At 38.3% G+C, this 14,930-nt stretch overlaps 1 protein-coding gene across 1 annotated transcript; it reads left to right on the plus strand.

Moving 5' to 3' along the window:
- Nucleotides 1–2,857: 2,857 nt before the first annotated feature.
- cs (citrate synthase) lies at nt 2,858–14,930 on the plus strand. Its single transcript, XM_053317346.1, has 11 exons — nt 2,858–3,013; nt 6,968–7,018; nt 7,281–7,388; nt 8,641–8,706; nt 9,026–9,157; nt 9,987–10,175; nt 10,520–10,722; nt 11,315–11,444; nt 12,172–12,273; nt 13,372–13,581; nt 13,669–14,930. The coding sequence occupies exons 1-11, from the start codon at nt 2,963–2,965 to the stop codon at nt 13,837–13,839; spliced, it is 1,413 nt and encodes a 470-aa protein (XP_053173321.1). The 5' UTR covers nt 2,858–2,962; the 3' UTR covers nt 13,840–14,930.

The raw sequence follows: 14,930 nt of genomic DNA on the forward strand, positions 1-14,930 counted from the left end.
TTGATGTACTGTATACCTTGTTGCACACAATTATTTCTGCTGTTACACTATATGTTTTGAGGCCCTATTTGTTTACAAAATTCACATGAGATGATGTGTTTTAGTAGGCTACTGATTCTGCCAAAAGTTTACAAAGATTAGACATGCATGTCGTAATGGCTGCATGATGTGGAGTAGTTTACATTGCATTTTCTGTGTTTTGCAGGTCTAAATCTCGCCCATCAGGGTTATAAGTGCAAAATCTGCCAACAGCTGGGAACACACTAAAAGACAGAGTAACAGTCAAACATTTTGACACACCTTCCCATTCAGAATGAGAAAGCATGTTCAAACGTTTGACTCATACTGTAAATAATCCTTGTTGATGCTTATGTATGAAAAGATTTGGCATCAGCATCACATTTTTAATGACTCCATAAAACAACTAAAGTTGTCCATACAGGTTTCTGGATAAACCAGCTCAGACTACAGGATCACATTCAGATTCGTGCAGATTCCTGTCAAACAAATTAAGCAATTTAGACAACTCTGATGTAAAAGCTTTGAATCCTAAACTTTGAAATAAAGTTGTCTATCACAACCAGCCCAGTGCATACTCTCCACGATCTTCAAGATGTCATTTAGATTATTATAGGTCTTTTCTACAGTGTGTTCCCAGCTAAGATAAAGTTAGATGAAGCTAGTTAGACTCTAAATGTGCCAAATACATTTTGTGGACTTTATCCACGTGTTTTATTAGCATTACTCGCATTACTGTGAATGAATATGCAACTGAGATTATATAGACCACAAGCTCAGATTCAAGAATGACTGCAACAACAAACAAGCATAGATTTCTATTGATGTACGTAGTTCTGTCTATCCACTGTATATGTAAGAACAGTACGTTTCTGTTTTGATACATCTCTGCATTTTTATCATTTATTGTACTGTATATTGCAGAATTAAATTATTCCATTGGACAAACTGTTGAGCAATTATGTTACAGTCCACAAAGGCAGCGTGCCAGACCATAAAACTATCAGCCAAACCATACTGGTGAACTGCATGCAGTTGTTTTGAATGCCTTTGACTCTAAACAACAGGCTACTCCTTTTTTTCCAACAATCCTTGACAATAAAGGTTGAACTTCTTGTTTTACAGCAAAAATGTATTTTTGTTTCTTTAACTGTCATGGATGTTTTCTGACTGAGCCATTTGGGAGGATGATTGTGCAAAAAAGAAAGTGTCATGTTCTGACCGACTTTGATCTCTGAAGGGTACAACTGTGGCATTCACTTAATTAAATATTATCTGCAGTTATTGCTCTGAATGGCTATTAAGATCAGGGGCCACTGATATTATGTTCTGAAAGGGATCCATTTCTTTTATATATACCAATACTGATAATCTCCGTCAGAGATTAGGCTATAATTAAATTCAGAAAATCAGGTCACTCTGTGTCCATTGCAATGTCCTGCAATGATCTTGTTAACACATTTTTATTATTAGAGAGACTTTTACATTTTAGGTATGCTAGAGCCACATATGCAAGTTGTCTTTCAACCACACCTGTGAAGACAGACCCTAAATCTGTCCTACAACAACAGTCAGGTGCCCAAATAAACTAAAATATGTTCTTCCTGTAATCATCCTAATCATCCAGGTATTGTTGGACCAGGTGCTTTATCAACAGCACTCGATATATTAGTTTTACTGGAACTGCATGGAACTGTAATATGAGACTTTATATTAGAAAGCTTTATTGAAAAAGGTATTCAACAAGTTTACAGCACCTTTCAGATATTGAAGAAATGTATTGTTTGATATAACCAGTCAGCTCTCCTTTTTGCTTAAGAATATTGATTTGTGAACATAACATTTGGTTCAAAAAGCTAATTAAGTTACCCCCCCAATTTTCTATATTCTAGCTCCATTGCTCTTAACATAGCTATTAGCTAATACATTATTTGTTTAGTTGTAGAGTCTTTAGTCTTTAGTCTTTAGTTGTAGAAACCATCACAAACAGCATGTGGCATTAAAACAAGTACAGAAACACATAAGCATCAAAATAGCATAACTGACATGACTTTGCTTTCAACTGATTGATACATTCAACGTGGTAGCAGGACAAGGGGTAAAAGGTAAGGTAAGCAATAAAATCAAATTTCTTTTTTAAAAAAAGTCTTAAAAGCATACGAAGTGTATGTGCGCATCTCTTATTGTTTATAAGGTGGATAGACACAAAATATAATTACTGAGTAATAATTACACTATTACTCAGTTCAACATATATGTATATATATTTATTTTTCTACCTTAAAATCTGTGCAATAACAATATATAACTCAGGTATATTATCATTCACCACAGATATTACTCTTGTACATAATGTTACTATTTATTAACTTTTTTTTACTACTATTGTCTTTTTATTACTTGTGTACTTATTTATTGTTCTTTATTCTTCCTATTGATGCTCTTTCTGTTTTTCTTGCTATCCACTTGCTGCTGCAATGATGTAAATGCCCCCACTGTGGGACTAACAAAGGAATATCTTATCCTATGCTTTTCAAATTAAAACATGAACAGTTCAAAGGATGAGCGAGACGTATGGGGAACCTCAAAGTAAAATGAATAAATTGACAGTCCATTAAACTTTCTGTGTGGTGTTTTTTTTTTTTTTTTAATGAGGCTTGATCTTGAACAGGCTCTGGTCATCAGCTGTCGTCATAGCTACGAGGGGGCCTCTATCCAATCAGAATACAACCGATGGCACTCTAGTCAATCAAATCAGTCTACGCTATTGCAACGGTCCGACCCCTCGTCCAATCAGCAGCGTCGCTACTTGTGGGCCCGAATCCCTCTTCAACCTTCTGCTTTCCGGAGGGGCACCTTCAACCAGCTCCGCGGCGCACCGGCAGCGGCTTCCTCTTAGTGTTACAGAAGAAGTGGAAATAACACTTTCACACACACAGACACTATGTCCTTTCTGTCAGTCAGCAGGCTAGCGCCGAAGCTCCTCAATTCCAAGGTAAGAGGGGCGAGAAGCGGCCCCCAGATATCACTTTTTTTTAAATTGACGTTAACGCTACTACTGGAAGCTAACTGCTAATGCTAAGATGGTTAGCTTAGCTCTGTCAGCCACATTGTGAAACATCAAAAACGTGGGCTGCTATTAACTAAAACAGCGTAATTAGTTTTATTACTACTATATATTGCTTGTTGTGCTTTGCTTATATAGATATAATATGTTAAACCCTTTTAAATAACTGTCATGTTAGCTTGGGCTGCTCTACATGCTGGCCTGGTATTGTCACAGCCTGGACATGTTGAGTAGTGACCGTGTTAACTTCACCTTATCCTGTCTCTTTTGCAATCAGAATCACTATGATGTACTAATTTTAAACTAACTTCCGGACACTATAGTTGCTTTTAAATTTGGCATCAACTTTGTGTTTCCTCACCACCACCTCGTTGACCTTCACGTTAAGATTTCAGCCCAATTATAATCTATCGTCTGATCACTGGATCACGTCCTCCTTAAAATGTGTGTCATCTTCATCAAGAGTTACACTGTGGAAACAGTTTATTGTGTGGGTTCAGACATCTTATATCAAGGCTTAAACGTCCTAGGCTCTAAGTTGACAGATGGGATCATTTTTTAGATTATGAGTTGGAAATTGGGAATGGTTTCAATAACCTGAGTGTGTTTTTAATAATACACACACCTCCAAGGCTGAATATACATTTGTCTGCCAATCATTTACAAAGAAAGCTTTGTCTTTGCATGCTGGTTTTAACCTTCCAGGGACTGTAACCTACTGTCTTACTCCACTGACCTCTCAACCCTAGACGACTTCCACTTTATGACTCTCATATCATCATTTTATCAGCCACCACAGAATAATTTATTATTATAACTTACTAGATATACCCTCCCTCTAGCATGTAATCAGCAGCTTCCTTCTCTTAACTCTGAGGTAATTTGTGTCCCCGTTATCAAGCCTTGTAATTACGATTATGTACGGATAACCTTTGTCATACTCACCCTTTTCTCTCTTATCAGTTGTAATCTTTGCTCTGGGGATGTACTAATGTGCATTTTTGTGTGTGTGTTTATTACATAACATACTTTGCCCATAACATTTTTTTTGTGTGTGTCTCTAAAAATCATGTGATTCACACATTGAGAACAAGGATAAATGTTCATGTGATGGTCTCATAAAAGTAATAAAAGATCAAATAGAAATAAAAAGGCTTCAGATCATTTCAGTTTTTTAAAGGAGAAAGTAGACTTTAATTTATCTCTAGATACAATGTCAAAACTTGGGTTTATGGTTATTAAATGCGCAGAAATTAAATACGTGGAAATGTCGATTCAACAAATGCTTAATCTTTCCTGAACTTTGACTTTTTTTAAACTTTTTTTTTTTGAGAATTTTTCTTGTTTCTCTTTCTTGTTTTTTTAATAGTTAAGGTGTCGTTTGATTTATCTCAAGATTTTTTATCATTGTTAAAACTATAATTAATTTATTTTGGGAGTGAAGGAAATAAATGTGGATTCAACAAATGTTCATTTTTTCTGAACTTTAACTGTTTTACTTTAACTAATGTTTTTTAAATAAATTCAGTTAAGGTGTCACTGACCAACAAATAAACATTCACTGGTTTATTGTTGACAATGTTTAATCCAATGTTTAGTTTTGGTAACCGTAGGATAACATTTAGTTGTTTCTTTTACACACAGCCCCTGGCTCCACTCCTTTATCCTCCTGTTTTTAGGTGTAGCTACTCTAACCTTTTCTCTCAGACAGACAGGCAGGTGAATGCAGGGAGTGACCGAGTGAAACTACCGCTCTATATTTAAGACGCTGAGCTGTTACATAATCTTCCTCTCAGCTGTGTGGTGACGTAAGATCACACTTTTTTTTGTTTGGATGATCCCTGTGTCAGTCCCACCAATTGTGGTTACAGAGGAGGAGGACGAGAGCCTAGTTGGATAAGAGCCAGCTGCCCCCTGCCCCCTTTCTCTCTCCCCACCACCTCCCCAGACTCCTCCCTCATCCATTGAAATTTTAAATAAACTGACAGAGAGGGGTCCTGTTTCGGTGGTGGCGAGCAGCAGCAGTAGCAGCAGGCTCGACTTCTTACTGCTGTTACTGAGCTTCCAACAAGATTACAAGCCTCCCAACGCTTTCATAACCTGGGCAGGCCTTAAATGTATGAGTTTTAATCTCTTACATCTACAAGTCTGGTCCTAGTTGTAGCAAGAAATCTAAGGCAGACTTTTTAAGGTGGCGCACTCCAAATTTGAACCTGGGATGCCTTGAATGATAAGCCCATAGTATACTTTAAAAGAGTAAAAGGGGCATATGTTGACTAGCACATTTATAACTGTGTCCACAATTATATAAATGAAAAAAAGTTCATTAAATATCTAAAAGAATCAGGACAAAATCTGAAAATTAAAAAAATATATTCCCCCGGATTGGCAAATATAGTTTAGATTGTTTGACACTTGCAGCAGAATATGAGTTTTAATCTCTTACATCTACTAGTCTCACCCTAGTCGTAGCAACAAATTCAAGGCAGAATAGCCCATTTTTCATTAACTACCGGTACATAAAATTCAGATTAAATTGAGACTTTTTAGGCCTATAGTATAATTTAAAAGAGTAACAGTGTATCTAAAGGGAAAAGGTATCAGAAAATGCAGAAAAATACTCTCTGGATTGGAAAATATAGTTTAGATTGTTTGACACTAGCAGCAGATTATGAATTTTAATCTGTTACATGATCTACTAGTCTCGTCCTAGATAACTATAACCCAACAAATCCAAGGCAGAATATCCCATTTTTCAGAAAATGTAGAAAAATACTCTGGATTGGAAAAAATAGTTTGATTGTTTAAGACTAGCAGCAGAATGAACCACATAAGCACATAAATCAATGCACATACCGGCATATTATGATCTGATGGTGTGATCATGATGTGGCTTTTCTTTTTTTTCTTTTTTTAACTGGCACCCAAAAATATTGCCCCAGAAGTGGATATTGCCCCAGAGTTGGAGCAATAGGTCTGCAACATCCTTCACATCATTTGCAGCCAGTTTTTAAGCTCTCTGTTCTTGAAGAGATTTATTTATTTATTTTTGGCAGGGTAATTCTTCATGTGTCAGGTGAGGCATAGCCAGGAATAGTCGTCACCAGATATTACTTGCTGCGGCTCATTGTACTAATAATAATATTATTAATGACAACACATTTATTTTGTAGAGCACTTTTAACAAAACCCAAAGACAAATTACAAAATAAAACACAGTCAATAAAAGCAATGTAGAGAAGAAGAAGAAACAAAAATAGAAAAGTGAAACAGACAGACCGACCGACCACCTCATTTCGGTTCATCTCTATAAATTTACCATAAAGTTGGAGTAAAAATTGACCACAAGACGGGCCAGTACTGCAACTGGACACTTGATATGCTTTAGAAAAGACGCTCAGAGGAATTGAGGTTACATACAGATGAGAAATGAAGTGCTTGTCGATAATAAGAGAGGAGGGATGAATAATTTAGAGCTTTGATTGATTGCTAGAATTTTAAAAAATTATTGTGAAGAGCTGTAAAATGTCGTAGATGTAAAGGAGTTTACGATGATCCAGTTACTTAAGGATGATGATGATGACTTTTAAACCTATTGATTTCCTCAGTTCGTAGATGTTTGAACTGCAGTTTTCTGTGTTTGAGAAGGTGAGAAGGTCATTTGATTTGGGGAGTAAAAGGAAGTCACAACATGTCCAAATTATCCGCTGTGTTCTAACATGACGTAACATCTGAGCTGCTGTAAGGTTTTCTCAATTCATGTGTAAGAAGATTTAGTTATCTGGAAATGCAGCCATGCCCAGTAAATGACCTTTTATTTCCTTTTTTTTTTAGGGTTTTTTATTGTGCCACTAAAACCAAATCTGTCTTCTTTTTCCACAGAATGCCGCTTACTTCCTCGTGGCTGCCAGAAATGCTAGCGCATCAACAACAGTAAGTTCACTAAAAGGTTGTCTTGCTTTATTTCTTTCTGTGGTTAAAAAGTCTGTGGTGATCTGAGCATGGCATTCAGAGGAGGCGGCGCTTTTCCCTCTGTATTCTCAACGCGCTGACCTTTGTGGAGCCACAGATCAATTTTTTACCCCTGAAATGTTTACACAAACTGTTTGATTAACCCTTGTTCACATCAGAGGAAGTTTTATTTTAAGACTATTTATTGATTGAATGTTTGTGTATGTGTGTTTTTTTTCTACAGAATTTGAAGGATGTCCTGGCAGACCTTATCCCTAAAGAACAGTCCAGGATCAAGAACTTTAAGCAGCAGTATGGCAAAACCAACATAGGTCAGATCACTGTCGACATGGTGAGTAACTCTTCAGCTCCAAAACCACTCATAAATATTGGTTCATTGGTTTATTTGCACATTTTGTAAAATAAAAGTCAGAGGAAAATAGTTAAATAAAAATAAAACATGTGCGGGTGAGGTAGAAACTCACTCTGGGCAAATCTTAAAACTTCACCTTATAAGAAATAATACACAATAACAATAAAAATAGCAAAGAATTATAAGTTAAATACTAAACCTAAATAATAAGTTTGCTAGTTTCCTGTGTGACACGTTTAGTAGAGGAAGTAGCATGGCAGGCCTCAACCGTGATGAAGATTAGACGTGGCATGCTAGTCTACCTAATCCGTCTAGGCCTGCTCAGCCTTATTTACTGTGTCAGGTATCACTGCCCGGTCGTCTTCCAGAGGTCACAACATGAAGCCACGCTGCTCTCCTCTAACAACAGCCACATTTTAGCTGAGTCACTCAAACCTTTCTCTGCTGGTCTCAAACTCAACAACAGCAGCGTCATCCTCTTCTGTATTTACTGCCTTCACCTCTGACCTCTGGTGGGTTTCCAGCAGGGATTTTAGTCGACTTTCCCTGTTTCACTTCCACATAACAAACATGATTTGCATTGGCATTAATAAACAACGTGTGTTTCAATTAGAGCTGCAACAATGAGGTTACTTTGTTGACTAGGACAACTTTGATTATTGATTTAATTGTTCTCAGTCAATTTTTAAAGAATTTCTAAATTATCTGTTTCTAAATCCTTCAATGTGAATATTTTCTGGCTTCCAAGAACTGAGAAAATAATAAAAGGATGAATAGATAAAGAACAATAAGTGTTCATTACATATTTGTTAAATACATGAAGTTACATTTTTATAAAATAGCTGTTAACAACATAACAGGAAGAAGATGACTACTCTCAATGTAAAAGAGACCACAACTGTGAAGTTTCAAGAATATTATATAAGAAACAATAATCAACATTTTTCACCATTTTATAGACTAAACAGCTGATTGAGGAATAAAAGGTAGATTAATAGGTAATGAAAAATAAGTGTGAAATGCAGCCGTTATTTCATTATGTTTAATACTCAAACATTCCTGTTAACTTGACAGAAGACTGAAGTTTCAAGAATGTTATATAATAGTAAAACAGTCAGTTGACGCTGTCTTAAAAGGTCAAGCGTTACATAACTATAGTTATTTCAAATGTACAACTGTGTTTATAAAAAACTTCTATATATGCTCATGTTTTGTCTGTTCTGATCCGCAGGTCTATGGAGGCATGAGGGGCATGAAGGGTCTGGTGTATGAGACCTCTGTGTTGGATCCTGAGGAGGTCAGTGTACTGATAGTCAAAAATAGCACAAAGCATCAAGATGGTAGACACTCTTGCTGTGTTTTGTTTGTTAAACACCCTCTGCACCTTGGAGATTAGGCTGCCTTTTAAGCACTTATCTTGATTGCTCCCTCACTGAGCTTGAGAGCCTTCAGCTGCAGAGTGTCACAGCTGTCGTATATCTTGTTAGCAGGCGGTATAGGATCGTCCAAATTCACACTCTCTTTGATTGTGCATCTTAAGAAAACTGAACTTAAAATAAAAATCACATACTTTATTCAGTTTTGTGTCTTTGTCCTCTTCCTTCAATGATACACAGGGCATCCGTTTCCGGGGTTACAGCATTCCTGAGTGTCAGCAGTTGCTGCCCAAAGCTCCCGGAGGCGAGGAGCCGCTGCCCGAGGGCCTCTTCTGGCTGCTGGTCACAGGACAGGTGCCCACTGAGGAGCAGGTGAGTGGGAGGGGGGGGGGGCACTGCAGCTGCAAACACCATTATTCTCCACTCATCCTAATAACGAGGGAGGGCTATCCAAATTCTGGCAGAAAATATTCACGTGTCATCCCTGTGTTTCAGCATTTTTAAATATAGATATTGCTGCAATGAAAATGTCAGATAAAGGTCACATTTATACACATTTATGAACATGGGAAGGTGGAGCACGAGATGTTTGGCAGCTGATATTTTGCATATAACTTGTCAATCATCCATGACTCCAGAAAACTGCCTCCTGTAAACTAGATTGTTTTATGTACCTCTTTTTAAATAGGCCTTTTTATTGCAGCCAGCTATCTAACCTTTACTGAATAAGGGCAGGATAACCTTGACAACCATACTGATAAGCCTTCCTGTTTTAGCTGATAATACATTTTTTTCACTCAGAATACCTTTCACCCATTTGATACTAAAATTATTTAAATGAATCTGCTATTTTCTGTGTTTTTCTTATTGTACACAAATCTGATGTGCTGAGCCAAACCAACAATGAACTCATTTTACTTAAAAGTATTGTGTGTGTATCCAGAGCCTGATATATCATATTCATCTGTGCCATAGACCTCAGTAGTTCTCCAAAAGCTATTAACATGTCAGTGAGTCACACCGTTGGACTGGGTGACATGTTCCTTCGTCACTGGAAATGTGTTAACTGTCACTTGTTTAGAAATGGCTCCAAATACTAGTCATGTTCATCATTTTCATCCATAGCATAAGCTTTATATAGAAAGGTCAGAAAAAGAAGTATTGAGGTCACCCACTTACACTGAGTGCTCCTGTTTCTCAGGTGAACTGGGTGTCCAAAGAATGGGCGAAGAGAGCAGCGCTTCCCTCTCACGTCGTCACCATGTTGGATAACTTCCCCACAAACCTCCACCCCATGTCCCAGTTCAGTGCTGCCATCACAGCTCTGAACAGCGAGAGCAGCTTCGCACGCGCCTACTCTGAGGGTGTCCACAAGAGCAAGTACTGGGAGGTGAGATTACACACACACACACACACACACACACACACACACACACACACACACACACACACACACACACCTATACACACACAAACACCTATACATACACACACACACAAACACACACACACAAAACCTATCTTATCTGAAAGCACACTAGTGACGGGGCACTAATGGAAATGTGAAATATCTTGACAACCAGTAGATGGATTGTCAAATAATTTTTTATAGTGTGTAAATCATATTATAGCATCACAAATATGACAGTAACCTGATTAATCTTCTCCTTCCTAAACCTTGACAATGATTTAAATACATCATAAAAACTTAATCGAACTTTTTGGTTCTCTTAGTTTGTTTATGAAGACTCCATGGACTTGATTGCCAAGCTGCCCTGCATCGCTGCCAAGATCTACCGCAACCTGTACCGTGAAGGCAGCAGCATCGGAGCCATCGACTCCAACCTGGACTGGTCCCACAACTTCACCAACATGCTGGGTTACAGTGAAGCCCAGCAGTTCACTGAACTTATGAGGCTCTACCTCACTATCCACAGGTGCGACTTTGAAACACATCTCATTATATTATAAACCAGCGTACATTGTTTCTAGTCCCACTTTGATCAAAGTCAATCAATTTAATGTCGAGAGAAGTGAGTTATAAGAGTTGGAAACAACTTAAAACAGATAGGTCTCTCTTGATGTTTCTGTGCTCAAGAACTAAGATGATATAGATTTTATTCATGACTGTATTAAAGTTAGAAATTCTTGCATGGCCTTAAGAGAGTCAAACATGAGAATGATAAATGCATATATATAATACCTTTCATTGTTTAATTAGGTAAATGTTTAACCAAATGCTAAAATAATGAGATAATGTGGTGACTCAGGATCGCTCCTTTGGTTAAATGTTGTCATCTTGTTAATAAGCCCAAACCTAACCTGTAAAAGTCATTGAGATTTAAACAACTTGACATGCAATTTGAGATTCAGGTTCAGTAGTTATTAACTCAAGCTCATTCAGATATTAGTGTTGATGTGGGCAGAAAGTCAGACATAACACAACAGACATAATGATGATGTCATGGTGCTTTTTTAAAAATTGCTTCATTTGTAATTTTCTATTCTTTTTTTTTTCTAATGTTACAGTGACCATGAAGGAGGCAACGTCAGTGCCCACACCAGCCACTTGGTGGGCAGTGCCCTGTCTGACCCCTACCTGTCCTTCAGCGCTGCCATGAATGGTCTGGCTGGTCCTCTGCACGGCCTGGCCAATCAGGTTCGTAGCTAACAGCTCATCACTTTCACATATGGAAGATACAACGCTGCTGGTATTATGTTACCGTTCATATTGTGACTCATCACAATATTTCATCACATAATTATTAATTAATTATACCAAACTTCTGAACCACAAATCATTCATAAAGACCTAATCAGTTACAAATAAACATGATTTATCATCAATTATGCTTTCAGAGAGAGTTTATTTTTTATGATTTAAAAAAACTATTTCAAGGACACTATATTATGGTCCAGTGTTACATACCTTTTGTATATTCTGGGTCACATTAAATCAAATTTCAGGCTAAAAGAAAGTTCTCAAATGTGAAAAAACAAAACAAGGGGTCAAATTTGACTGTATCATTCATATCATCTCAATATCATGACTCTGCTGCCCAGTTTACACATCTGACAGCCTCCAAGCCTCTACAGTTGAAACAAGGTGTCAGTTTTGGCTCTTATTTTATTCCTAAACTGGTCACATAATGATGAGTTTTTACAGCAACATGACTTGAGGTTTCTTTTAAATATGACGCCAACAGTTAAAATTGCCAGAACACCCGCAGTATAGATGAAAGTGTGAAACTGGCTTTTCTACTTTCTGCTACACTCCCCTGCAGGGGTATTTGTCCTGAGCCTAGATTCAGGATGATGATTGTTGTGCCGAATAACTGTATACACTGATAACTCATCCATGTGTGTTTTTCTCCTGCGTATCACAGGAGGTGCTGGTGTGGCTGACTGCCCTGCAGAAGGAGATGGGAGGAGAGGTGTCTGATGAGAGGATGAGGGATTACATCTGGAACACACTCAAGTCTGGAAGGGTAAAGAGAAACCGTGTCCTCCACCGATTCTAGTTATCAGTAAAAACGTCACTGACATTCAGCAATCTCACAATCTTACACCTGGTAGGGATGACGGCTGCTTTATCTGACACACTGTCGCTGTTTTTGAAGAACTTGTTTCAATAATGAGTTCCAGGTATTTTGAACCAGAGGAACTAAACGTCAAACTTGAAGTCCCTGTTGTGCAATCTGAGGAACTACATCGGTCATGCAAATTAGACACATGAGGAATTTAAAAAATTACAGCAACGCTTGAAACGTAGCATTCACACACGAGGAAAAACAGTCCTGTTGTTCTTTGTATCTACTCATTCATGAATTGTATTTAATGAATGAATGAAAAGGAGAAATACAAAGGAAAATGGAAGAGAAACTAGCAGTCTGTGACTCAACAGTAAATCTGCCACCACACCCTCTTTTCATTCACTCTCTAATTCGCTCGACCGCTGCAGCACTTTGTCTTTCTCACCGTGTTCTTAGCTCGCTTACACACTCTTCTTCTTGCTCTGACAACAACTTAAATTTTAATGTCAACAAATGAAGAGAAATGTTCTTCACTCATCATAAATGGTCCTAAATCGATACTAGAATACTTCCTTGTTTTTTGAATGAAGCGGTACATAAGTTGAGGCAGCTGTGCTTTTTGTACTTCTGTACTTTTGGAAAGTACTACCGCCCCACACCCCTCAGCAGGGACTCATTTAGGGGTTAAAACAATCTGCCTGGAACTTAATTTAGACCCTGGTCTCTCCAGTGGAAAAGGCAGGTCGATGAAATGAGTTTTTCAACAGGTTTTTAGCCCTTATGGGAAGGTTCCTTTCGTCGAAATGTGCCTTTAGTCCTCAATTTAGGAAATATATTCTAAAACCAAAGGTGACTGGGCCTTTGCCACAAGGACTTCTGGGATTGCACTCCCAGAAATAGTTTTTTCAAATGACAGACTTGTCTATGACTTAGCTTTTATCTTTTATTTAATTCCATCAACTCTTAACTGCTATTCAAAGATTAAAATTAATAGTGGCAGCATCTGGCACAGTTTAAACATTAAGGACAATCTCTCCTCTCTCGTGGCTGTAGGTGGTGCCCGGCTATGGCCATGCTGTCCTGAGGAAGACTGACCCACGTTACGCCTGCCAGCGTGAGTTTGCCCTGAAGCATCTGCCCAACGACCCCATGTTCAAGTTGGTCGCCCAGCTTTACAAGATCGTGCCCAACGTGCTCCTGGAGCAGGGTAAGGCCAAGAACCCCTGGCCCAATGTGGACGCCCACAGCGGAGTGCTGCTGCAGGTAAGACTCAAGGCGGCTTTTAATCTTACATCTGTATCGTCTCATGGCAAATATGGATCCTGATGTGTGTCTGTTCACTTCCTGCAGTACTACGGCATGACTGAGATGAATTACTACACTGTGCTGTTCGGTGTGTCCCGAGCCCTCGGTGTGCTGGCTCAGCTGGTATGGAGTAGAGCCCTGGGCTTCCCCTTGGAGCGCCCCAAGTCCATGAGCACAGATGGACTGATGGGACTGGTGGGAGTAAAGTCAGGCTGAAGAACAACCTAAGAGGAGTTGGGGGTTAGTGTAAAGGGTGGGAGGAGGTTGAAATATCAAAAGGCAGACATAAGTTGACCCCCTGTCATTCCCGACCCCAGGGATTCAATGGGATTCAAAGAGACAGTACGCTTTTAATGTCATTTCACAAAAGAAGGGCCTTTCAAATCGTCACACCATTAGTGTTTGAGTGTGTTTAGTTATCCAAGTTTTCCCAGCGCGTCTCCATATTTGGGAGAACGTGAGGCGAAAACTTAAAGACACACATACATGTAACCCATCGTAGGCTCAAATTATGTACCATTACAAGTCTGCTAGCATCGCTAAGATTTTCCCCCTGAGACATTTGAGCAGTGCCTGCAAAGTTTGTCATTGGGCACGAATAGGCAGTGGCATTCAAAGGGAATTGTGGGAGTGAATTAACACTTCCTTTGTATTCGTTTTCAAGATCTTAAAGTTTAAATACCTGACTGAACCTTCGCTGCTTTCGGTTCATGCTGTGATCCTTTTTTTTTTCTTTTTTTTTGGTAGTTTTTAGGCCACATCCCCAAATCAAAAGACCCCCACAATATAGGACTCAATTTAGTTTATTCTATGCAATTATCCCAGTTGATATCCCAGCCAGTCTATCCACGCGTTTCACTCCCATTAATGAACACTCCAGTTTAGATAAAATAAAAAGGTCCTCACCAGTGAAATTAGCAAACTCTTCACGATAAAAGAAAACACATGAAAATAAGTTAAAAGATACTGCCCCTTTAAATCTTTGGTCTCCCCCTCTTTTCTCCAACTTTTAGTTGTTTTTTTTTCTTTTTAATGATGACATGTCTTACCTCTATGATCAAAATAACTGTCTTGTCTATATAGAGATTACTTTTTCCTTTACACTTTTTTTTTTCCTTAACATGCTTTACTATTTTTAACGGGGCTCTCGGCTCAAAGAGGTCTTCTGAATGGTAGAGAATCAAGAATAATGTACAGTAACAATCACTTTGAGCAAATGGTGTTGTAATCGGCAGTCTGTAGTAAAAATCCTTAAGAGCAAGCTTGAATAATAAAATTAAAAAAAATAAAAAGTGAGAGAAGGGGGA

The sequence above is a fragment of the Scomber japonicus genome, chromosome 4 (genome assembly GCF_027409825.1).
Source record: "Scomber japonicus isolate fScoJap1 chromosome 4, fScoJap1.pri, whole genome shotgun sequence".
Lineage (NCBI taxonomy): Eukaryota > Metazoa > Chordata > Actinopteri > Scombriformes > Scombridae > Scomber > Scomber japonicus.

Excerpts from the sequence above, each read along its gene's own strand:
- cs (XM_053317346.1), top strand. The coding sequence starts at position 2,963 with ATGTCCTTTCTGTCAGTCAGCAGGCTAGCGCCGAAGCTCCTCAATTCC. Across the intron at positions 10,176-10,519 it reads ACAAGAGCAAGTACTGGGAG|TTTGTTTATGAAGACTCCAT; the intron begins GTGAGATTACAC and ends TGGTTCTCTTAG. Across the intron at positions 12,274-13,371 it reads ACACACTCAAGTCTGGAAGG|GTGGTGCCCGGCTATGGCCA; the intron begins GTAAAGAGAAAC and ends TCGTGGCTGTAG.